The sequence below is a fragment of the Haemaphysalis longicornis genome, unplaced genomic scaffold, assembly GCF_048455015.1.
Source record: "Haemaphysalis longicornis isolate Haplotype H1 unplaced genomic scaffold, Haemaphysalis longicornis Haplotype H1 scaffold_3, whole genome shotgun sequence".
In the NCBI taxonomy this organism is placed as follows: Eukaryota; Metazoa; Arthropoda; class Arachnida; order Ixodida; family Ixodidae; genus Haemaphysalis; species Haemaphysalis longicornis.
The window spans coordinates 9,756,414-9,782,608 of NW_027526335.1; the positions used below are offsets into that span (position 1 = coordinate 9,756,414).

Below are 26,195 nucleotides of genomic sequence, written 5' to 3' on the forward strand. Positions count from 1 at the left end.
CGCATGATGAGCACGAAAGTGCACACGGTGCCACGTAAAAAAATGACGAAAATTTCACAAATTAGAATTAAAATCAGCTACAGTTCATACTCTATAGCCTAGCTTCGTTGTGCACGACGCTGGTTTGCGGCCCGCACCTGCAGGCGCTCGTGCATGCAGGACGAATGTTCTGCTACTCAGATCACTTGTCAGCGCCCGTCCTTGGCGAAATAATTCCCACAAGGGGAAATGGTGTGCGCCCAATTCTTCTGCATCAGAAGACAGACTATACACGACTACCAACAGATACGATTGTGACCACAGAATAGCGTGCTTGGGGTTAATTATAAGGAAGGCAAACGGCGGTTATTCCAAGGTCCAGGCCCGGACAACATTTCCGCCAGTACAAATGGCAGACGTACGGCTAACACACCAGTGGCGTAGCCAGAAATATTTCGGAACGTAAAAAAAAAAAAAAAACCCTAAAAAGAAAGAGCCTGCGTGCAAAAATCATTACATTTTCTTCTTCTCATCTAATTTTCTTATTTTGTTTTCACATATTAATCTACCGATGCGGAGTGTGAACAGCGTGGAAGAAAGAAGACCCCAATGAGGAGAGGACAGAGGGGGCAATGCACCGCTCAGAAAACTTAAGGGGTGTTCTAACACCGACCCCCCTCCTCCTCCTTGTTACACCCCTGCCCACACTTGCCTACAGCACAAAAGAGGTCGTTCTGAGCTCCAACAAAAGACAAAAGAGAAAAAAAATCGCAAACAAGCGATGGCGGCAGTCCCTCGGAAGCGCTTACACCAAAGATGGCGCCGTTCCACGAGGCGGCAGCGATGCAACGCGTCGTTCGCAGCAGCGGAGCAGCCCGCAACGTAGAGCTCAATGCGAGCCGGCGGAGCATCTCGCGTGCACAGTGTGTAGATGAATGACTCACCCCTTTGCTTGTAGCCAAAGATGAGGTCGATCCACTGGTGCAACTGGCAGGAGACGAACTCGGACTCCAGGGCCTGCAGTGGCAACGCGAGAAGCATCAGGCACCGCCCACAAGGGGCGAAGTTGCAGCGAAAAAACTGCGAACGCCGCCCGGCGGCTAACACGCGAACGTTTGGGGTACCGGGCGAGTCAGGCGCGCCACTTGCTTCGGTAACTTGGATGCTGCTGAGCTCCACTGGGGTCCAGATTTGTGGTTTTTTCTTTATTGTTGCCTCACCGCCTTCTTCTTATGGGGTCAAGCTATAGGCGGGCGAAATGTTCGCGGTGCGTCGCGGCGGCTGAAGCCACCGGGCAAAGTTCTTCGGCGAAATTCGCTCCATAAAGGCCACGCTTATCACACTGTTCCGCGACGTCCCGTGGCTCGCTTTGGCGCTGGCTGCCGAACGAAGCTAACGAGTTGCTGGGGCGCGTTCATTACAAAAACCTTATTCTTGTAAATTCAGCCATTGCGCTTACTGCGGCTTTACGGCCACTCGTTTGTTGACGCGCGGCTCTGGCCCCTTTGTCCAAATGTCGCATTAAAAATAAAGGTTGAAACGCTCATCTCGATCAAGTTCACCGAATTGGCGGACAGAAAGAAGAGCGCACCATGCGGTTGATGCGCACGAACTCCTCGGGCGAGGCGGCCCAGGGCGGCAGCACAACGTCGCCGACGACGGTTCCGTCTTCCTGGCGGCCCAGCTGGTAGCCGTTCTTGTTCACCAGCATCTCGGGCAGGTAGAAGAACTCGGGGATGAGCTCCTGCGAGGAAGGGGCCGCGTTCGCACGCAATCAGTGGTGCACGGCGGCCGCAGGTGGCGGCTGCTCACCTTGACGTCCGAGGTGTCCCGCTGGCAGTTCTTCCAGGACTGGCCGATGGAGGCGAACATGCGGTTCGCGTGGTCGAACTTGCCGCCCTGCAGCGCCAGGAACAGCGTGGTGAAGGGCTCGATGCGCACCAGCCAGTTGAGCGTGAAGGCGGCCGTCGAGTAGTGCGTGCCGTAGTGGAAGGGCGGGATCACGTCGTGCTCCCACGTCTCGTAGCGCTCCTCGAAGAACGCCCGCCGGCTCGGGTTCAGCGCCCCGATCGGCTGCAAGGGCGGCGCAGCGCGGCTGCAGAGCGTGTTCCTCCCGAACTACACCCCTAGGCGCTGCTCTTTTTCGATTGCCCGTCCGAGACTACATGCGAATTGAGGAGCCCCGCTGCGAGTCCGAGCCGCGACTCATCAGCTGACAATCAGCTGTGTATGCATCAGCTGAATGTATACAATTTGCTAAGACCACTGCTAATTTCTGCTTCGGCGGTCCGCACCAGTGGGCCCTGCGACCGCTGCTTAGTCCGCGCGTTTATACACCCCTCCGAGCAGCTGCGTGAACCGTCGAGGCGTGGAACCGCTCTCGCCTCCCACTGTCGAATACGCCGTACACCTCCTTCCGTACCAACCTCCTTTCACTCTTCGCTGTCATCTTCGCTCGCTACCGGTTGTCTTCTGTGTAAGTATAGAAGACCGTTTTTTAGGGCTCTAAAAATTCGGGCTTGCTGGATATTTCGGACTTTCCCGTGGAAACGCCAGTTGTCCCTAGGAGTAATGACTCACGGAGTTTTCGGACTGCTCTTTTATTCGGACTATTTTTCGTTCACCTCCAGGTCCGGAAAATCGGTGGTGATTTCGTCGCGTCTGCTCTTCCTGCCTCGGCTATCCAGTCAGAAGACATCACATGGGAGAGGGTTGACTAGCTGCACCAATGGGGAGGTGCACGCAATGAAATGGTAGCGTATACTCGTGCCCTAACGAGACCTCCAACTACGTTTCCGCTATGAGGCGCACTGTAGTGCTACAATGGTTGTGTGCGATAAGAAATACAGGCTTTTACGAGGCTACAAATGGAACCCGGCCCCTGGTGCGTACACCAGCAGCGCACCTGTCCCAATATTCACGCGAAAGCCAGGGACGTTTAAATTGCATCGCCACGTGCAGGGCGGAGGAGCGGAGGAGTGCGTACCTTGGACAAGTCCCTGTAGTTGCTGGGAAGGCTGAGATCTAACTCTGGGGACTCGTAGTTGGTGAGCACCCAGGGAAACACCGGATACTGGTTGAGGTCGTTGTAGGTGCGCCCTGGGAACGAGCAACGCAGGCGTCACTAGCCACCCCAACAACGACACGCCCGCAACGTTGTACACATCAAGTTGCACAAGCATGCACGAACTTTAATGGGCCCTTTCTTCCTCTCTGCAGTGCCGCACAGAAGGCACCCTTGAAGCCCAACTATTTGCACAGACTGCGCGTTATTGTCGCAGGGAGGAGGCGACCTCCCGGTGGAGTGAGAGGGAGCGCGTACCAGCGATGGTGTTGAGGAACATGAGGTACTCGAAGTTGCTGATCTCCCGCCTCTGCCACTTCTGGGTCATGTTGGACTGCTGGAAGATCTGCCGCGGCGACATCAGGGAGGCGCGCCTGAAACAACGGCCACGCGTGAACCACCACAACACTCGAACGATGAACAGTGTAATTAAAATCATTCAAACGCTGCGAGTAAAACAACCGTGGCATCGAAATGACAAAAGCGTGCACAGAATCGTAGCACGAGTTGACGCATTAGCCAGGCAAAACGGCACGGGAATAGTTCATTTACCTTAAAGGCCAACTGCACCAAAATTTCCCGTCAGCCAGGTTTATTTTAGACGTACAGGTATACTTACCACAAACCATGTGGGACGCGACTGGTAGCCCCCTGAAGTGCGCTGGCAATCAGTTAGAAGCATTTCAAATACCCCCGTCTCAGACGACGCTGCGCCTGCCGGGAAATCGCGCAAACAGCAATGACGCGGAAGTGACATTGCGGGCTGCCGGGTGCTTCGTCCTCCGACCAGCCAGGAGAAACCCCGTCGAGCTACGCTGAGCGCGGCTGCAGCAAACGCTTTGCGCTTGCTGCAGCCGCGCTCGCCGGCTGCAAAGTCAAGTCAGCGTGGCCTTAATGAACACGCTCTTCTCAATTTCAGTTTCAAAATCGCCGATTTTCGCTGGCCGTCTGCGCCGTGCATGCGCGTATATCAGCGGTCATATTTTGTACCTTGAGACAATGAAGTTGTAAAGAGGTCGAAATTTTCAGTGCGGTTGGCCTTCTTTAGCTTCATAAATTAGATAACGTTAATTTAGATCCTCATTCCCAGTAGCAAGAATGCTTAACAATACCAGCAATTCTCTCTTTTTTTTTTCAGATACCATAATCCCGCACACGGGGGCCCATGCTCCCTGATTTGACGGCAACAACAGTTACACGCGAAAGTTTATTTTACGCTATGTTTTCCTTTGTCTTCCTGAATGATTTTTTTATTATATATTTCAGGATCGAAAGAAATAAGTCCCGGCAAGAAAATGCGATTCGCATTACGCGACGAAAGCTCGGCGCTCGGAACGCCGCTTCTGATCAGACTTTTATGCGGCCGCCGTATACAGGCGAACGTTTCATTACCTCGCGCAAAAAGCACAAACTGCGGCCGGTAATTGTCAAAGCACACAGGGAGTGCCGATATCAACCAGCCGCGCACTACAATCGAACGACACAATGCGGTGCCATTTCTCTCACTCTTGCCGCTACGCACGAGACGGACGCGGATGCAGTGCGGCTGCATGCACAGTCACCACGGTATATATACCCACCTGGTCTGCGGAATGCCGTACTTTATGCCCACGCCGACGCACGGCAGCGCCTTCACCACTCGCTTCACCGTCTTCTGGCTGTCGAAGGCGAACATTATGGAGGCTGCGAGAAACGGAGAACACGCGAGCCTGTTTCCAACCATCCTTTCAATACAGAGGTCTTAAGATTTGCCCCTAACCATTGCACGCCTTCAAGAAAAGATTCTTGGATGAAATCAAGAAAAGATTCTTGGATGAAAAAGTGTCGATAAAATAAACGTCCGCCAGCAAGGTTTGTTTCGTGCTTTTCAAAATTATAATAATGTCCTCTCCGTGCTTTGTTAGTTTTAGATGAATTAGTCCTTCACCTCCATGCTTCTTGCTTCCATATGCTTGTTAATCATATATGTTTATATCGCTTCTACATTTTTTTTTTCATTTTTAAGAGCTAGTTCTTTTTATGTAGACAAAACAGAAAATTGCAAACACTGAAAGAAATTCTGCCACAATGCTCGGAACATGCGAATAAAATTTTATGAAATATTTTATTTTCATTATTCTTGACAGTTAATTGTTATGTATTTTCCGTTAATAGTTATGTATATCATCAGTTAATGGTTACGTATTCATTACACATATTTCTAATCCCCTGAAAAACCACATGGAGGAGGCCGAGGCGCAATCTCAGCCCCCCCGGAGCAAAATTTCTGGCTACGCTTCCTGCTGTGAGAAGCCCTGTATACAGCTTCCCTTGCGCAAACCACCGACGCTATTTCAGACGAAATATAAGCAAAGAGGAAAAAAATTCACGCATCTCTACGAAGTGAATCATGACGAGTGGGAGAAGCACTGGGGATCGTTCTTACCGTAAATCACCCGTGGCACTGCCCACTCGCGCATGTAAATGAGTGACAACGCGCGTGTACAGTATACACAATTCCAATCCAATCCGATACAATTCAATTTAATCCAATCCAATCCAATCCAATGCTCCTCGCGCATGCGCAACACTGTACACGCGTTTGTCGGGCGCGCCCCTCGGTTTTCTGTTTAGGGAGCGGCTGTAATCTGCACGTTTTCTTTTTTGCTTTTTCTTGGACTCCTCGTGGTGGGTTCGTACGTGCATACAATAATGGCTTTCTAAGAAAATGGGCGAAGACGCTTGAGACTGACCACGCTGCCAGCACATGACTGCCAGTGAGGGGGTTACGAAAATGAAAAAAAAAAAAAAAAGAAAAAGGGGGGGGGGGGTGCTTCGAACACGGCAGATTAGTCACGAGAACGTTCGCCTGCTACCGTGACATTCATGTGAAAGGTGCGGGTGACGGGTCAGTGTGGGAGGGGCAGAAGGACCAGGATATTTTGTGCACGAGTTCTCCGAAAGCCAAACTTTTTTTGGGGTGTGCCTTACTGCCATTTTTAGTTCACCGTGGCGGCCGCTAGAGGGACCGGCACTGGAAAAAGGTCCATTTCATGCGATAACACACCTCGGCGCCCGTTTTTCAACGCCTGCACGAAAGACACGTGTGAGCGTCGGGAGTTTGTCCAACCAAATGCCCCATAAACATAACTGCGGGAAGCAAGCGCACCTCAAGTGGCTTAAATCCCAGTTTGTTTCTTCTGGGTACGGCCCAGATGATGATGATGGTTGGTGTTTAATGGCGCAAGGCCAACGAGGGCAAAAAGCGCCAAAACGTCTTCACAAGCTTGGTGGGGTCCCGCTTAGACTATGGGAGTGTGGTTTACGGGTTATCGCATCAAAAACAGCGCTGAAAATGCTAGACCCAGTGCTTCTGGGTACGGCCCTGCTGAGCCCACGCCTGCCCACGCCTGCGACTACCTCGAGAGAAAAATCACTGCGCGTGTAGCCACGGAGGAAACAAAAACAAAATGGGGGGGATCCCAGGACGGGCAGAATGAGTGAAAGGGGCGAGAACGGGGCCCTGCAGCAGCGTGACCAAGGGAGCGTGACGCGCCGTGTAAACACTGCGGGCGCGATTCTCGAGCGATCGTCACGTTTCCATCGGCGGCCGCGCGCAGAAGACTTGGGTGCCTGCCACGCCGGCGGGAGCGAACTCTTCTCCTTCAGTGTGTGTTTAGGGGGGGTTCAAAGCGGGGCGACACCCAGACAGGAGACAGCCGACAGGGGGGAGGCAGGGGATGAAACCGCGCACGCGTAATCACACCGTCTGCAGTGCGGAGAGATGTGCGTCGAATGCGCTCGACTCTCGACGCAGCACGACCACGCCACTTGATGGACGTGCCTAATCACACACGAACGCCACGCGAGCATGCGCACTCGGAACTCGGACCATCGCCTAAAAAGAGTCGGTCGGTCGGTGGAACTCGGAGGATCGCCAACGCGAACCGATATCTGTGCACACCGGGGCGTTTCTTTTTTTCTTTTTTGACGGCACCGGAAGAACGAACGGCCTGCAATCCCCCGAATTGCGCAACTTGTGCTCGGTAGTGCAACGCCTTAGCCACCACGGTGGGCATGCGAAACTATTGACGATACGCATTCCCGAAATGACGAACTGCACAAAACGTCGGCTGCGATTAAACAGCTGACAAACGCTTGAAAACGGCTACCGAGATGCGCAGAATAAACGACAACTGAACTGAACTGAACGTGTTCTGACCGGCGCACGGATAACGCAGACAGAACCTCCACAACTTCGGTAACTTGCTTAGCACTTTTACGCTCTTTCCGTTCAGTAGCCTGTGCCTTTCAAACTCGTGCACGTCAAAAGGTCGGGAGAAACACTGTTCCCGCCGCCGCCGCCAGCATCAAGGAGGGGGAAGGGTCCATGGCGATGCGGGCGGCCGAGTCCGAATCACAGTGATTCCGCCGCCGCCACACGCGTGACCCGCACGGCTCGACGTGGGAGGCCAAGAGAAGACGCGCGACTCCGTTCCACAGTCGCTAGCAGCCCGCTGCCCAGGTACGATGGCGTGGACGCCGTCACCGACGGAGATCGGAGAGCGGCTGCAAAAGGCGGTCCACACGAGCCAAAGATATGCTTCGAAGCTACGAATGACCGCACACCAAACATGTCCAAACGACCGTCGATGTGATGGGACTGAGCATCCGGAGCAGCGGCGAAGCCCGCCTAGCGATACACAAAATCTCGAATCGGTTCAACCACGTAATGTGCAAGCTGGCAGCAAGGATGACGCCCGAAGGTCCAAAGAGGCACTCGTGCACCCACTCTCGGATCGAGCTCATTGGAGGCTCGATTTTTAGGCATTAAAAAGCGTGTTTTAGACTCCAGGAACAGTAAGGTGCCAACAACAGTTGAACATAGCCGTTAAATTGTCCCATACAACTGCTGGACTAATAACGATCCACTGGCTTAATTCCGCACACTGCTCAACTCGTGTTCAATAGCCGCTGTCGCTTTCTCTAGCGTTGCATATAGTGAAAGAGGCATAAAAAAAGAACACTTGAAGATACTTGAGGGCTCGAAATACTGATTTAAAATAGCACTACTACGACCCAACAACAACAAAGGGCACTTGTAATAAACGCAACAGAGACGACCATTTATCAAGAAATTTAAATCGCTCTAACTTGAGGACTGTTAGGTACAGCTCTAGCAATTTTATTCTATACAATGCTATTATTCAAATTGTTTAGGCACGACGTCTCAACAGAGCCAAATACAATTCCACACATTTGAAGAGTCTTTCAAAACGTGTTAAGCATCCGAACAGATTTTTGATGTAAAGGCGTGTTTTAGCGCCCGCTGGCAGCGTGAATTGTATAGGGCGCAAGGGAATGCAACTGCGCAGCGATGTTTCGCCATCGGCTCTTCAAATGGGAATGATAGGCTAACAAAGGCTCGTTGGATGCTCAACCGTATACATAGCGCTGATAGTTGAGTTCGATTTCAGTGTGAAGCTTCCAGAAGCGAGGATGCTCTAGCGTAGTTGCACATGTCTGAAGAAATCTGTTAGGGGAGAACGCGGCACATACACTAAATATCACCGTGAAAATTGTGGAAACAATAGCAAACTACCACCATAACCAGATTTTTGGATTCAAAACTGTGCCTCTTGTCACTGGGAATGAGCGTCCCATTCCAGAGCTACTAGCGGTTATTCTCCGGAAGTTGGTTGAACTAGAGAACGAGTAGGTCGAGCCCCATACAGAGTTCCGAACAGTCAACGCTGTTCGGCAACACGAATAACGGTCTGAAACTTGAGGCTAAACATAGGCGCCGATTATGAAAATAGGCATTTATAGGCATTTAGGAACAAGCGCCAACATAGGCATTACAGGCACAAAAAAAAAAAAAAAACACCATAAAAACCACCTAATTCATGCCCATATATCAAAGTGGGCGATAGGAGCGCAAGCAACAGCATTTGCCTAAAATCCGGTCTCTACACATCACTGTCCTATGGGAGAGTGATGCCGTCGCTTCGAAACAGCAAAATAATAATAATAATAATAATAATAATAATAATAATAATAATAATAATAATAATAATAATCAATCAATCAATCAATCAATCAATCAACCTTTATTTTCGGTGCCCAGGAACAACCCTAGGGTCTTGGTACTGGTACACCATATACAAATCGTACATAAAAACAAACTAAAATCAAGACAACACAACACACACAACTGTATGCATGAAAGAAACAATAAAGTAAAGATAGTTACAGTAATCTCAGAAAGCAAAACAGCAAAAAAAAAAAAAGAAAAGAAAAGAAAAGAAACAGGAGACCTAGCGTTGCAAGCCATGACACTCGGACAGCGAAATGTTCAAGGCACGTGAAAAACAGGAAATACTCACTGAACATGACAGCGATAAGTTATACGCATAACACGAAGGTTTTATAACAAAATGTTCGGAAGTTTCAACTTTGAAAGAAGTTCAGCATTACAAGCACTGGCACTCAAACCTACAGAAATTCAAGCAACGCAAAACCAGGAAATGTGAAAAACAAACAAACAAGAACATGATTTGCCTAAAATAAATACAGCACATAAATTTGCAATGACTAAAGGCACTTAAGCTACAACAGTTTTCAAGTCGTTTGAGAACAAAGAAAAAGAGCTCTGAAATATATCAAGACGATCAGAATATTCATTATATGCACATTGTATTCTGCAGATGGACGAGCGTCTTCTACTAATAATAATAATAATAATAATAATAATAATAATAATAATAATAATAATAATAATAAATCACTCCATATCCACGGAATGAATGATGATAAGTGGGGCGAAGCTCGAGGGGGAGATCATCGGTAACCGTAACTCTCCCGTGAAAGCTCGCCCATTACATCATTAAGAAAGACGTAAGACTGTGTGCGTACATTGTACAAATCAACTTTTATTTTCGGAGTCAATGCTCCCAGGCCCAGACCTGGTGAAAGACCCCGCGCCATCGAGGACTACCCCGCACCTCCACCACAATTTGTCACGTAGGATGGGACACAACGGTAAAGAAAGAACTTTTATTTAGGGCGAACTTGTGCCCGAACAAGACGAGAGGAAACGAGCAAAGGTCCTTGCGTCTCGTTCGATCTCCGAGAACGACTGCCTGCGTTCGTGGCGTGATCTCTTGCGTGATCTCCCCCTCGCAGTGCACGTGCGCTCGCGCCTCCGTTGGCGAACACAGACAAGCTCGCGCTCCCGGTGCCGAGTTTGCGCTGCCGGTTGCAGCCGGTTCTTGCGCGTGCAACGCGGCCCACTTTGCGACATCTCCGAAAGCATGCGGCGGTCACGTACCACGAGACACAAGGGATGGACAGACCCATGGCTTTAGGAGCTTCGCCCCTAATAATAATAATAATAATAATAATAATAATAATAATAATAATAATAATAATAACAATAATAACAATAATAATAATAATAATAATAATAATAATAATAATAATAATAATAAACCCCGGCGCACTTGCTTTCGTCGTGCAGCCTGTCGGGTCTGCGGTTATAGGAGGTGTGAACAGCGGAGTTCGGAATTTCAAAGCGAAAACAATGTTGGCTACTCCTTATGACGAGGCATCCGCAAAGCCACGAATCACGCAGAAAAAAACACCGTCCACACTAACGTTCCTGCCAACACCACGCCGCAAACAACGTCTCGCGTCGGGAAACGCGCTGCCCGAGCGGCGGAGTGCAACCGGCGCCGCCGCGCGGTCGAAAGCCGAGTGCATACACGAGGACACCCAGGTTGACTGAGACAGGCCCCATCCTTCCCCGGTCCCAACAAGCTACACAAATTCAGGTAGAGTATGCACCCCGGGGAATTAGAGTACGTTTATCCTCTCACTCCCGTCCCTACACATAACGCGTGCACATTCACCAAACGGGAGGTGCGGCTGGCCGACTCCAGCGCCTGTAATAAGGTCAGCGGGGCCTTTCAGATTAGCGTCGGCGAGCTCCATTCTTGAAGCGTTGGCCCGGGCCGTGCGTATTCTGTGCCAGAAACGCAGTCTTATTTTGCGCCACAGGCTGGATGTCTGCGCCTCTCGTGCGGGCCGAAGGACCGCCTTCGCTGCTTAGGCGACGGTCACAAGAATCACCCGCCGACAAGGGCGTTCCTTCAATTCATTTGTTCAGGTAGCAAGCGACAAACTCAACGCCGCCCCTACTCCGCAAGCAGCAGCGGCGGCGGGTACGTGGGGCGTCCAACTGCTCGCAAACTGTTTCCTCCGGCAGCAGCAGGGCCGAAAAGGCGCAGTGGGCCTCGCCGCCCCGTGCTGCCTGACTCGAGGGGAAAGCGATACTGCGTCCGACGAGAACCAGCCGGAGACACGGCGGAGACGCGAAAGGAAAACGCTCCCAGAGAGTGTCAGCCATGCACCAGCGGAGGCTGCGAAAAATAAAGCGACGGGCATGGCCGCAAGATCGGAAGAGCGTGAAACCTACTGCCGCGAGGAGCAGCGGCGAGAAGCGCCGCATTTACGCGAGTACAACCTGCTCCCCGCTTTCCCACTGCGAACCCTTGCATGTGTACTATCGTGATAAATTGAAATGCGAACAACGGAGCGCGTGGCTTTCAGTACATGCCGTGCACTCTGGCGATGGGCCGCATATGCGCAGTGCGAAAACGTTTTATACGAGAGTTCGTGTCCAACGTTGATATGGAAACACCGACGTTCAGCGTGTGAGCGTTTTGGTTTGCCTTCCCACCGCGTTCGGCACCCGCTCACGCAAGAATTATCTAACTTTTGCTGCGAAGAGTGAAAACTGCGCACGCAGCTAAATTCCTTTATTTTTTAGTTCGTGCTGAGCGCCCATAGGACGATGGAAGCACGATGTTCTTTCCATATCAAGGTTGGACACTAACTCTCGTAACTTGTTCGCACTGCGCATAGCGGCCCATCGCCACGATGCGCGGCATGTACTGAAAGCCACGCGCTCCGTTGTTCGTATTTCAATTTATCGTGATAGTGCACAGCCTTGCCAAAAGCCGTCATTTTGCCTTTCTGTCCATCACCAACGGCGGTGACCTCTTCCCCAAAGACTTCTTGAGCGGCAGCATTGGGTGGTGCCCCGCTGAGCTTCGATACATGCAACAAACCAGTTCCCACAGGATAAAAACGCCGATATGACGACAGATACAGCAGTCGTCCCAGGGACATCAAATCACAAAAGGACACTACGCCGAAGACCAGTGGCGGTCCCAAGGGGGGGGCGAAGGGGGCGGTCGCCCCCCCCCCCCCCCCCCCAAAGAGGTCCTCAGTTTCTTATTTTTAGTTTTTTTAAGCATTCCACTTGCGCGAAGTTAAATCGCACCGCATACGCGCACACGCCTCCATGGTTATCACCACCTCCGCAGAATTGGCGCAAGGAGGGAAGCGATTCTTAATTCACCTGCCCCCCCCCCCCCAAAAAAAAAAAAAAGAAAAAAGAAATCGCCCCCCCCAAAACCGATCTCTGGGACCGCTACTGCCGAGGACGCACACATTATTCGAGAACAGAGCCAAAGCAACAACCGGAACTGCTCAGCCGAGCTTTGAGAGGAGCTTCGCCAACTGCGGCAAACACTCCACCAAAATATAGCTGTCAAGCCTATTCGAATATTTGCGCCATGCGCCTCCTTCTTCGCTTATGCGAACCGTTCTCAAGATGAAACAGCTTCTTCAGGCGTCATTTCTCTCGCGCCGCGCTTGCCGTTACGACGGAAGCGCTCTTGCTCGAGCTCGAAAGAGGAGGCTACACGCGCGAGAAAGACGGTACACGGGCCGCTGAGAGACGGGAGCGTGGAGAATCAGCCGTAGCGCCGGCAGCTCCTTCTTCGCAGCGCAGAGTGTCTTTTTATAAACAGCGAGCTGCGACTAATTGCCACGCGGTGGTGGCGACCATGGGGAGAGCTGGAGGAGGAGAGGAGACACTTCTTCCGGTCGTACCGCAAAAGAGAAACGTTGCACATTGCCTGGGGTCTGCTCGCAACTGCTGCCTCAGCCGCTCTCGGAAGCGACGCCGCAGCAACATCTTCGTGACAGGTCTGTCCGAAAAGGGACGACGCAGAGTAGTCGCTCAGTGCACTTGAAAACTTCCGCACCTTATAGCGCGTTTTGTAATGCGATGGCCCTGCGGAGGAGCCCAGCCGTGCACACGCTCCTGGCGTTGTCGGGGAGACGCCGGCACAAGCGTGACACAAACTCTACGCACGGTCCGACTGAAGCCATCTGCGGCGCTCAATGAGCCGAGATGGGCGTCTCGAGTTTCGCCGTTTCCGCCGGGCGTGCGGCAGCACCTGCCGGGCAAGTTGCGTTGCCACGCCCGGACGAGCGCCCGTCAACTCGTGGAAAGACGGGGAGGGAACAACGCAGACCGCAGGCGCAAAGCAAAGGCCTCGGTGAGAAGCGCTGTCCACGGCCATGAACAGCTTACTGTAGGAGGCGATTTAGCGCTAGAAAAATGTATTTCCCGTTCTGCGGGACAGTGCACTGGCACGTCACGCAGGGAATCACCACTTTAGGCCCAAGGCGGAAAAGAAATCTTTGCCGGTTTGCGGATAATTTCCATTTCAAGTTGTGGCGCCGCTAATCAAAGAACTCTAAAAAAAAAATTCCCGCGCCTTCCCGCGAGGGGAACACGAGTAAATGCAGAGCATTGGGGGTCGTTAACGCCGCGTAAAGTCGCGTTAGGGTGGGTAGTTGGGTCGTAGTTCCGTTGGTGTTGGTTTGGGGTAGAGAGAGGAGAGTAAAGTCGCGTTAGGGTGGAGCGAGCGTCAACCAAGGAAGGAAGGAGCAACGCAGTGACTGAAGCACGAGCGACCGCTAGCCGCTTTATATTTGCAGCGCGCGCAGTAGAGGGAGAGCAGTAAGGGGGGAGAGCGCGCATGCGCAAGCAGCGTGCGCCCTTCCACGCCCCACCGCGCTGATATCACGCACCTGTTACGCCGAGACCGCGACGGAGCGAACGGGCTGACTACGACGCATGCGCGCGCCAGCTGCTTTTGAGAGAGAGGAGGGAAGGAGGAGAGGCGCACCTGCTGCGGACGCGGAGCTGTGGACGCCGTCCGACGCAGGAAGAGGCGAGGCTAAGAAATGCTCTGCATTTAAAAAAAACGGGGAGAACTACTGCGACGGCTCATGCATTGGTGGCGAAAGTGCGTGGCCAGTTGTGTGTGTACGTTGTGTAGAGGGAGCCTGGGAGGGTACTTTTTTTTAGAATGCCCGTTGGCATAAAAGGGAGGGTGTCTGTAGAGAAGAGTTGCGGCTCGTGACAGCGACACAAACTTCACTTAGTTACATTAAAGAACCCCCATTGGGAATTCTTTCAGTTGTACAGGGGTACAAAACAAACAAACAAACAAACAAACACAAACACAAACACAAACACACACACGCTTGAGTATTCAATGTGGGAACCCGCCGCGGTGGCTCAGTGGCTAAGGCGTTGCGCTGCTGAGCACAAGGTCGCGGGTTCGATTCCCGGCCGCGGCGGCCGCTTTTCTGATGGAGGCGAAAAGCAAAAACGCCCGTGTGTACGAGATTTCGGCGCACGTTAAAGATCCCCAGGTGGTCAAAATTAATCCGGAGCCCTCCACTACGGCGCGCCTCATCGCCTGCGTTGCGTCGGCGCGTTAAACCCTACAATCAATCAATCAATTCAATGTGGGAAGAAGAGCGTAACATTTTGTGTAAATGTTGAGTGGCACATACTGGTGGCAAGTTCAGCAGAAAGGCCATTTCCAATCGGAGGCTGCGCGAGTAAAGAATGAGGCGGCAAATGTACTGGTATACGGGCACAAGGCCGGGCGACATGATAAGAAGGAGCTGAGTGGCGAGATAGTGTTCTGTGATAGAACTCGTGGAACAAAATGAGGCTGGCGATTCGGCGATGAATGTTAAGGTTTAAAAGAGCACATTCTTGTTTCAAAGATGAAACGCTCACGTTGTACGAATATGAGGAATTAATGAATCTAGCTTCTCAATTCTGCAAAGATTCCAGTGCGTCATTTAAGTATGCTTGATGAGGGCTCCAGATAGGCGACGCGTATTCAAGTTGCGTGCGAATTAAAGATTTGTAGGCTAGCAGTTTTACATGCAAGGGCGCATGACGTATACGTGTCGTTTCAAGAAACCAAGCGATTTGTTTGCCGATGATATGATGTTGGTAATATGTGCGCGCCATGTTAAATCGTTGCTTAAAGTGACTCCCAAGTACTTGTAAGTGTTTTACATTTTCTACCGGAACGTTACCGATTGTATAAGAATAGATGAGGGGGCTGCGGCGACGGTGAAAAGAGGGGGATTTGCATTAATTCCGGTTTAGTCCAGCACATGGTTAATATCACCTTGCAATGTGACTTGAGCAGATGTGTTAGTAATGGTACGGTATATACACAATCGTCTACAAACAATATTCCTGGATACATGCACAGGTAGATCGTTGATTTATATTAGGAATAATAAGGGGAGGAGAACAGATTCTTGCTGAACGCCTGATGTTGCTGCCAGAGAATAAGAGTTATGACCATTAACAGTAACAACTTGGGAACGATTAGTCAAATTCTCGGATCCAAGTCAAAATTTTTGGGTCTCAGTTTAATTTAGAAAGTTTTAACATCAGGCGGTTGTGGGGTACTTGGTCGAATGCTTTTGAAAAATCAAAAAAGAAGGCGTCAGTCTGTACATTACTGTGCAGGTTAGCATGCAGGCTACGAACAAAAAGGGCGAGTTGAGTTTTTTTTTTTTTTTTCAATTTCTCTGATGCCCTGGGGCAAAATGGCACAATAAAAAAAAAGTCTCACACGAATTTTTTCTTTCAAATCCGTGCTTTGCGGGATGAAAGAAGTTATTAGAGTCTAAGAAGTGCATGATTTCGGTGTAAACGACGGGTTCCATGAGGTTGAAAGGCACGCTTGTTAAAGGGGCACTGACACAAAAATTTAGCATCTTGTTTTTTTCGTTGCGATAAGTAGCTAGTGACCTACTTATAACCTGTAGAAACCTCATTTGCTTCAGCGTGCGACGGTTGTTTAATTAGAGGTATTTTAAATGCGGCCAGTCGCAGTTTCGGTTTCAGCGAGTGCCGCGAAACGATGGATTTTGTGTGAACAAAGCTGACCACGTGACCGTCGGAGGGATATCACAGAGCAGAGCCGCCGTAGCACTGTCGAATCCGCATCGACGGCAGTTTCTGCGAATGCCCCCACGAACTGATCTCGTGAGGCGCTTAATTAAAAAGCGACCGTGGATGTGACGCAGGCGCTGCGAGTGCAAATGCTACCGCGGCTAAAGAACGACGCGCTACGCTCGAGACGGTGGGTGGCAAGACGCGCGCTGGGAGCAGCCGGCCGGTCTGCCTACAGGTCCGCCTACAGATGTGTTCGGCTTAGCACTGCGGCGGATATTCGAGTGCCGCTCTCGTAAGCGGTGCAGATGACAATTTTTAATGCAACCCGCCATCGCATCATTAACTCCTTTCTCATGTAAGCCACTATGGTCGCGACTTGGGGACAATTTCGTGCAGCGGTAAGTCGGTAACAAGCTATCACTCGAGCTATCTGCGCCGGCCTGGGCCACTTCGCGGCCGTGGCCGCCGCCTGCACAGCGACCGTGCGGCTAGCTCAGTGAGCTTTTCGTGCCTCCGGCGCGTTTTCGCATCCAATGGTAATAAACAGTAATAGAAACAGAGTGCCTGGAATCGCTGTAGAACTTTGGTCGCGGCCAGCTGCCCGATTAGCTGACGAAATCACGGCGCCTCCGCCGCCAACGATCGGGTCGTTCGTTCTCGATAGCAGAAGCTCCGCCCTCCGGTCCTCCGATTGGAGCGGCGAGCCGGGCGAGCCCGCGTAAAACGCCGGTAGTGCGGAAGCGGCAAACACAAACTCGTGACGTGTTTGGATGTTGTTTATTTACAATTGCGCGTGGTCCTCTGCTGGCTGCTCGGTTGCGTTTCGCACACTTCAAAATTGATTTTAAATATGTTCTAGGCTGTATTCGCCGCTGATATTTTGCAGATGATGTATATGTGTTCCCACCAATCTATCTCCGACGTTATCTCGCCTTCAAAATTTTGTGTCAGTGCCCCTTTAAGGAAATGCGACGATAATTGAGCGGACATGATTTATCACCTGATTTGAAGACTGGAATGACCTTTCCTATTTACCAATTGATTGGTAGTTTACCTGTTGATAATGACTGACAGTTAAATGGCACATATCTGTTTGGAATTTTCCAAAAATTTTGCGTTAATATCGTCTGATGCCGCCGAAGAAGACAGTTTTAGTTTGTCGATTAAGGATATTATTCCGGCATTGATGAAATCAACACTGGGCATTCAGAGACGATGTTAGACGGGAAAATCGGAAGGCGACTGTTAGATTCGTTTGTGAATACGAAAGCGAAGGCTGCACTGAATAATTCAGCGCATTCAGAATCGCTAAATTCTCCCGAAGGATGATTCAAAATAATACCCGGTATTTTCGTGCGTTTAATCACCTCCCAAAACTTCCTAGGGTTACTCACTAAAATTTTCCGAAGATCAGCACGATTTTTTTTTTTTTCAGTCCGAATAGCTTCATAATAAAAGGTTTCGGCTTCTTTGTACCTACCCCATGCGCTGGCGGCTACTGCAATTTAAGCCGCACGAAAAGGTCGTTTTTTCCCTATTTCCAAGCCGCTTTAGAGGTTTAGAAAACCATCGTTTTTGGTGGTTAGAATGGAATGTAGTACTGGGAATAAATTTATTTGTCGTTCATTATTTTTGTTCGAAAATTAACCAGTTATCGTTCACTGATCGTTCACTCAAGGTCATTTCAAAATGAGGTAGGAATGCTTCGAGTTAGGTGACTATTGCATTGTAATTCCCCTGGTCGTATAGACGTATAAATTTACTGCATGATTTGCGCAGTTCCGGGACGAATTCAAAACCAGCATATATAACTAAGTGGACTGCTGTTTTTGAGTTCAAAAACCGCAAAAACAGCAGACGACCTTCAATGTCCCTTGATCAGGGAATGTGACCGCCGGTGGCCGCCGGTCCTGGAGAGCAGCTATTCGTGGAGACCCTTGTGCCGCCTTGCATCAACGCGCCGGTCAGGATGGACCCCTCGCACTGACAACGCCTCCGTTCCCCTGCACTCAAAGGGGCCGTGCACGCGTTTCCCTCGCGGAGCAGCGCAAAAAGTGGCTTGGCACGCGTCGGCTGTCTCGCTTGCACGCGCCGGGAAGGGAAGAGTTTCAACACCGGCCCCTCGTTCTCAGCGTGCGCGCACTTCCATCAGCGACGTTTGGGCCGGGACTCGCGTGGGCTCTCTCTGACCGGGAACAAACGTATTTATCAACTCCTTCCTCCCGACTGCTCCCCTTCTTCGAGCTTTGGGACGCTTTCCCCGCGCCTGCCGTTTCAAACGGACGCTGCAGTTTCTTTCCTCGGCCAGTGCCGCTGCGTCTTGCGCCGCGAGTGTATACAATCTCCGCGAGGCGGGCATAAACAGAGCGTCCGAAGACGCCCGGTGAATAAGGCGACCGCTGGACAAGCACATACAGCACTGTCCGAAACGAGCGCTTAATAGCACCCAGCGACACGTGAATTAACGACGGCCTCTGGGGGTATACTACAAACAATTGCGTGAATTCCACTTAATTGGCCGTAGGTGGGGGTGGGAAAACTTTTACGAAGTGAATTTAGCCGCACATGAGTACCCCATACTCAGCTACGGTCCAGTTCTTTATACTTCTCGCCTCACGCTGCCTTCGCGCATGCTCAGATATAAACAGCGGCAACACTTTAAGGGGATCAATCTCAGTCACCATTATATCTGCCGTGGGAAAAAAAAATCTCTCAAGGAGACCGTTTACGTTAACGTCCGCCCTTCGCTTCTTTGTTACACGCATCTTGTGAAGACATACACAAGTTGATTGACTTATTGTAGGGCTTAACGCGTCAACGAAACGCAGGCGATGAGGCGCGCCGTAGTGGAGGGCTCTGGATCAATTTTGACCACCTGGGGATCTTTAACGTACGCTGAAATCTCGTACACACGGGCGTTTATGCTTTTCGCCTTCACCAGAAAAGCGGCCGCCGCCGACGGGAATCCGGTCCGGACGGGAATCGAACCCGCGTCCTCGTGCTCAGCAGCACAACGCCATAGCCACTGGGCCACCGCGGTTACACACAACATTAGAGTTTTAGTATCCGCTATTTCTAGCCCCTACAGGTGGCGTTGCGGAAAACGGCAATGGCGGACGAGACGGTGATCGGGCCCCCGTAGCAACTTGCGTGCCAGCATCAGTAGCGGCCTGAAAGCCCCTAGTTCCGCTTGAAACAACTACTTTGTCAAAAAATAAACGCAGGTATACGTTGCTAACTGCGAGACAACATCCGATTAGTTTGAGGGTGTCTGCTGCGGTGTAAAAAGCGCTGCGTGCGAGGCAATTCGCTCTGCGTGGCTCAGGCCGCACTGCAGTGGTTTGAAAACAATCTCGTCTCATTGGGAAAGCAACCTGCTACATAATGTGCAACGCTAGGTTTTGGGACATTACTGCAGTGTACGTCACTCAGTGTACGCTCTACTTTAGGCATGTTCATTTTTTCCCTGTGCACGTGCATACTGAGCAAAAGCTCATGCGCACCATGCGCGGGCGATATGTGCGTATTGCGGTGTTTTGCTTAGGTGTAGTAAAAACTAGTTATGACTTTGGACAGTAAAAACGCGAAGACGAGGCTCCCATTACGTCGTATCAAGTGGTGTACAAACGAACGTGTTAGCATTACATGAAAAAAAATATATATATATATAAGTCGACGTTTTTACGCGTTAATGTAGCATACACTGGTGTGTGATATTGAAGTGTACATGAAAATACAGGCATTACTTTACAGGTGGGCTTTTGGCTTGTGATAATTTAAGAGAAATCTCCTGTCTGAAATTACGTTATGTTGATTTGACTGCCGGGAAGATTTTTAAGTGCGCCTATTCTTATTAGCAAAACAAGAACTGGGGCTACCAAATGCATTCAAGAGCTCGCATTTGAACTAGCAGACACAAAGTTATAATATTGTTATTGCTAAAACACCTGGCTTGAACGTAACTGTTTATATATTCTCTCATTAATCAATAATGCACATTTGCTTCTCGCCTTCGCGTGCAAAAAGTTTTCATTTGTTTCTTTATTGAAAATAAAAGCAAGCGGATTGGACAGCCTCTGGTACTTATATGTTTTACATATGTTATATGTCTGCTGCTTACATGTTTGAAAGCAGTGGAATAGAGCCAATTGAACAACACATAAGCGAAGATCGGTTGGCAAATTATGCGGCAGCGAATGTAACCGAGAAAGACGATCACCAGGTCACCAAAAAGCCTACAAAATCGGCGCCCTCACAGCAAAGAACTATTAAATGTGGCGGCTGTTTCAGCAAAGAATAATTTAAGCGGCACGTACACACGGGTGGGTCGAAAGACTCGTTTTTCTTCGCAGCAGACACCGATCAGGCACAAAACTCTTTCATTTAGCCACAGCTTCTATAGCTTCAAGAAAGTTGAGAGAATATGAACGCTCGTTCAGCCTATGCTTTCCGATTATTTATACGGCATTGCCGATTACTATCATTGCGATTACTGTTTTCTTTTCGCTTCTGCGAGGCAGCACGGATGCTGCCGGCCGCCTCCGCCGGAGCGACCGGTCCGCCGATCACCGTCTCCCGGCTTCGGAGAAGTTCCGCGCGGCGTCACTAGCGTCGCTGGAAAGAGCGAATAGCGAGCGGAAAGCACCACTTTTAGCGCGCCCATAGCGTTAGCGGGCACGCTAACCGTCGCTTAACGAGGCGCTATCCGTTTGAGATTGCAGCGCGCAAACGTTAACGCAACAGCTAAAACGCTATACTAAAACTCTCTATTATTCCGGAGATACCGACGTCGAAATAACAAACACGGAAAGTATCAGAACAAGCTGACTGCATGCAGTGAACCTGTAGAATTAGGAAAGACGAAGGTGCAGTTACATTCCCTGCGCTTTTCCTCACTTGTCCACTGACATCACTGGAGCTGCAGCCCCTACTGACTGGCTGACAGTGTTAAACATAACCCGAACAGAAACGACTGGGCAGGGTTTCTCGGCGACAGCTGATGGAGATTCCATGGCCTGCCTTCATAACCTATTATAGTCCTTTTTCCCCCCTCTTTTTTTTTTGTCGCTTCCAGTACATGTACGTACGCGTCGCCAAAATAAATTGTTGACTGCACCCGCTTTATGAGGCGTTGGTCAATCCCGTGCAAACGGTATGTAGTGAAACTATTTGCACGGACCACCTCACACACGGAATGGAGCAACATTCCCACTTCCGCTTTCTCCTTTCACCCAGTTTTGGGCACAACAAAGTTGTTACCATCATCGGGAACAAGCAGACGGAAGCAAGAAAAAAAAAAAGAAAGAAAAAGAAACGGCTGCAGATGTCGAAAGACGGCAGCCTTCTGCGACCCCTTCTTCAAAAGGTAAGAGGCTTTCCCACTCCTGCGGCTCTTCCACCGCCCGGGCCCTCGCTCCTCCTCCTCCTCCGATGAACGCAGTGAAGGTTTGCTTTACTCAATGCAGCCTTCTCGCGTTCGCAGCCTACTGGGGCCGTCATTTCTGTTGAGCCTGGGACAGCACATCTTTTGCTTCATTGGTTGGTTTCATAAGCATTTCATCTTTTCAAAATTTGCTATCGTAAGAACTAAGAACACCGGTAATCTCGGTTCAATTTTGACTGAATTTAAAAATGTCCGAAGTTTCCTTTGCGCTGAAAAATGTGGAGATGTACGAACCATGGCAGAGCATGGAACGGTCTTTCTTGTATATACTTCATGTTCAAACACTGCACATGTCTCTTAACATGCCCGTTTCGGGGGCCTGCATGCAGTGACGGCAGCGTCGATGTCTCCCATATCCGTCGGCAGGCAGGAAAGGAAGGGGGGAGGGGGGGCGTTGCGGCGAACTTTTATCATGGCCTTGCATGACATTGCATTTGTACCGGAGCGACGCTTTATTCCAGACAGTCAAAGACAGAGAGAGCCGAGGTCGAAAGCCCGAAGTAACCACTGCGACCACTGTAACGGGCGACCACTGCACGCGCAAACCTCACCGAATTGCTCCGGAGCTGCGGCCGCGAGCGGTCGCTAGCAAGACTCGCTCCCGTGGTAGCTTCGGGGCGCCAGATACCCGCGCACCGCGCACTGTACTTTGTCACCTTTGGGATTGCGGGCCTCAATCAGGGATCTTGACGCGGTACCCTCGTGCGCTTCGGCGCATTTTCGTTTTAACTCAGTTATCCTTTTGTCTTGTATATCACTTCATGTTGTCACTGTGAACTCCTGTAAATTCTTGTAAAGAGACTTCTTCTTCAACGCCAACCTCCCCGTGTCGCATCATCGGCTATTTCACATTCCTCCACGGCGACACCACCCAACCTCACCAACCAACGGAGCAGCTGCAGAAATATATTTCGGGGTGTTTTTCGCCACCGCAGATAAAATAAATGAATGAAAAGAAAGACAGCCTGCGCCGGGCGCCAAAACAATATATTAGAAATTTTTGTGTATAAATTTCGGGGAAGGGGGGGGGGGGGGGTGTTCTGACCACCCCCCTGGCTACGCCCCCGTCACCAACGAACCAAACTTCACTGGGCCGTTCTTCGTACGTCGCCGCCGACTAGCAAGAGGCACGCTTGCAGCCCCTCCAACGTTCCAGCGATACGCACGCAGACTTTGCCGCACATCTGATCGCAGTGTCGCAACAGGGAGACTCGACGAAGCAGCAGGAAGGGCCGGTCGCCAAACCCCGATCGCGTGCGCGTTGGCGCGCCACGAGGCTGCAGCCGCCGCGCGCCGTAAATCTGAGCGCGCGGCACGCTGTGCGCGCACTCGGCGCGACGAAAAGGCGCGCCTCCTAAATCACACGCGCCCACGGCGGCGGCTCCCGACCCCCGACGCGCGATCCGCGCTGCATCTGCACGTTTTTAGACGCGCTGGCGGCGGGGCCATCTACAAGCCGTTTAAGAGCTATACGATGGGCCAGACTCGCAGAGGGGTTCGTAGACGCGAGGCCGGCTCCCCAGAGTTTACTGTCTAGCGCCAAGAAAACATGCACTGCAGGCTCTGTCGAGCCAACAGCCGCGTGAACCGAGGTCGACACTCCTTTCTGCCTCCCCATGCCCTGGAGTGCGTCCCGACATGAATTTTGACCAACGTACTTCTCTGGGCGCGAGCCCGAAAAGCTTATTTACGGGTTCCATAGAGAAAGACAAATTACTGAGAGAGAGAGAGAGAGAGAGAGAGAGAGAGAGAGAGAGAGAGAGAGAGAGAGAGAGAGAGAGAGAGAGAGAGAGAGAGAGAGAGAGAGAGAGAGAGAGAGAGAGAGAGAGAGAGAGAGATGGCGCCCACTGCCAGCGCTGCTGAAGGAGACAATAGGGGGTTAGCTCTCCCCCCCCCTCCCCCCTTCCCTCATCGATTTGAATCTTTGATAAAAGGACGATATCCCGCCTATCCAAGAATGCCCGATTTCAGGCACGCACAACGACGAGCTCCCATTTGTGGTTCGACTTATAAAACACGGTACCGCTGTTCCTGACGTTTTGTGGCATGCGCGGCTAGTGGCGACCGACGACACAGCTTTTCTGGGGCAAAATGTCCGTTACCGTGCACACCTCCGCGCGAGAACGCGCACCACGAAGGCGCAGTTCATGGGAGCACGTCTATGCCTCCTCGTCAAGGCCACTCTTTGTTGAGGGTATGCACCTACTAGGCATAGTACTCACACGTGAACCCCCGAGGGCACTCACGAGTGAGTACGCCGACCCGTGGCCGGCTCGCAGTTGGGCCGTCACAATGACAGAATTAGACGACCTGTCTCAACTGAATGCCGATCAGCCGCACTCACCAAATCGGGTCCCAAACTCCGGAATTCCTATGGGTGGCAGAAACGTCCAGTTGAACCAAAGGTTGTGGCCGCTGTCGAAAATCATTTTACTGCCCCTCATAAAACCTATAATGTTGCGATGGTTCGTGCATGATTACACGCGTTCGTAAATAGCGAAAGGTCTTCCGAAACAAAAAAAAAAAAAAACCTGGTTGACCGCTTCTTTACCATATGGTATATCTTGCGAAACGAGCTCGCGTAAGAGTTAAAACAGCGTTTGAACCGTCAGCAGCGGCGCAAAGCTTTGGGGTCGTTGATTCAGTATACGGAACATTGAGAGGGGGTACTCAAAATCTCTTAAAGGGGTCCTGAAATACCTTCCGCCGATGCATGGATGTACATGTAACCAAATAAAGCAATGTATTAGCAATCTCCTCCTGCAAGAATTTTGTTAAAGCGATGAGTACAGTGTGTTGCGACGATAACTGGAACACTTTAAAAATTTTTCCTGAGCGATCCGCCGCTCTGTTTACGCTCAAACTTCACACAAAGGTCGCATTTTGTGGTCTATTTTGTTTGACACCGGGAACAACAACGGTAGTTACCTGTTTATTCTGAAAATAAATAAAAACGATTTTCGCCTATGGGAAAAATGGCGGCGATTTGGACGTGCGAGCCAGAAAACCGGCTTTCTGATCGTCTGTTAGCTCATTTCTAGGTGCATTTTCTGATCGTCTGCTGCACCATTTGGCTCCGTACGTGAATCCCAAACATGCGTTTCACTCTGCAGGTGGTTCCGTCGTTCCAACATCAACTTGCGCTGGCTCGCACGTCCAAATCAGCGGCCATTTTCCCATAGGCGAAAATCGTTTTTATTTATTTTCAGAATAAACAGGTAAGTACCGTTGTTGTTCCCGCTGTCAAACAAAATAGACCACAAAATGCGACCTTTGTGTGAAGTTTGAGCGCGAACAGAGCGGCAGATCGCTCAGGAAAAATTTTTAAAGTGTTCCAGTTATCGTCGCAACACCCTGTATTAGCTGAGAAATCGTAAATCAAAAACCACGCATAATCGTCGCGCCGTATTTCCTCCTCCTTTCAACTGTTTCTTCGCTGTTGGCCTCCCCTCCCATGATGCTCCGCTCCTCAGCGGTGACGTACTTCCTCTATTGCGCTCCCACAGACTGCCGTCTGCTACGCGCCAGCTCTTTCGGCTTTTTCGTCTTTGTAGACACCATGGACACTCCTCTAAAGGCTGGAAAAGCGAACGAAAGACCTGGCCGCATGTGTGCGGCCTGGCCTTGCCCTTTCGCAGTGTACGTAGCTGCAGTTGGTATCGGCGGCGAACTCGCAGCCGCGCGGGGAGAATCGTGCGCTCGTTCCCTTTTGGTGCACCGCGCACTGTTTATCCAAAAAGCGCGGTCTCAGATGTGGCCCCGCTGGTGCCGGGTGTTATTTTGCGGTGGTTGTAATTCCTACTACCGGCGGCATGTGAAAAAAGACATTTTCAACCGACACAGAACCCGTGCACAAAACGCGCCGGATCGGATCTCTTTATCAGCGGCGATGAACGGGAAGGCGCAGAGCAAACCAACGCCGCACTCGATCAGCGAGAACCCGTGTTCTGGCAAGCTGCACCCATGTGTTGCATTCAACACTGACGGGAAAGCGTTTGTTTGCACTTGTTTGGATAGTCGTAAAATGTCCAAACACTCCGGCACTCCGCCAGCAGATCAGCCGGCGAGACATTTCGGAAAACATTTGACAGATGGCGCCGTATGCATTAGTGTGTCGCTACGCAAAACTGATGAGACGCTCTACTAAAACAAACTCCCCTCGCGGTGTTTACGTAGCGGGACGCAAAAATTTAGCGTTTAGCGTATGCAAAGGCCACAAACGCTGTACTAAAACTCTATTAGCAGCAAAATAGCGTGCGTATGTGAGACCGCTTGCGTTTACAAAGCTGCACGCCGAGCGCGTACGTTTCAAACCTAGTGACATCGTTTAAATACACTGGCAAGCACAGTGTAACTAGAGTGAACTAGAATTATTCTAGTTCACTCTAGTGTAACGTAGTCAGATATCAACCGTATGCTCAGGCGACAAGCAAGAGCTTGTTTTATGTGGGGCGGAGATTGCGCATAAAGGCCCGTTCGCACTTGCGACGAAAGCGAGTGAAAGCGGCAGGAATTCCGTCGCTTTGTCGCGCGACTATCGTTTTTGTCGAATGGTCGGGACAAATTTTCGTCGCGCGACAGAATTCCCG

The 26,195-nt window shown here is 50.7% G+C and overlaps 1 protein-coding gene across 2 annotated transcripts in view; it reads right to left on the bottom strand.

Moving 5' to 3' along the window:
• Rg (A kinase anchor protein rugose) overlaps nt 1-26,195 on the bottom strand; it is a 337,821-nt gene that overhangs the window by 51,346 nt on the left and 260,280 nt on the right. For both annotated transcript variants that reach the window (XM_077702285.1, XM_077702286.1), the window contains exons 39-44: nt 4,624-4,726; nt 3,302-3,417; nt 2,966-3,078; nt 1,792-2,052; nt 1,571-1,723; nt 924-996 (exon numbers count right to left, since the gene is read on the bottom strand). In XM_077702285.1, the coding sequence (XP_077558411.1) occupies nt 924-996; nt 1,571-1,723; nt 1,792-2,052; nt 2,966-3,078; nt 3,302-3,417; nt 4,624-4,726 (819 nt within the window). The remainder of the gene's footprint in view (nt 1-923; nt 997-1,570; nt 1,724-1,791; nt 2,053-2,965; nt 3,079-3,301; nt 3,418-4,623; nt 4,727-26,195) is intronic.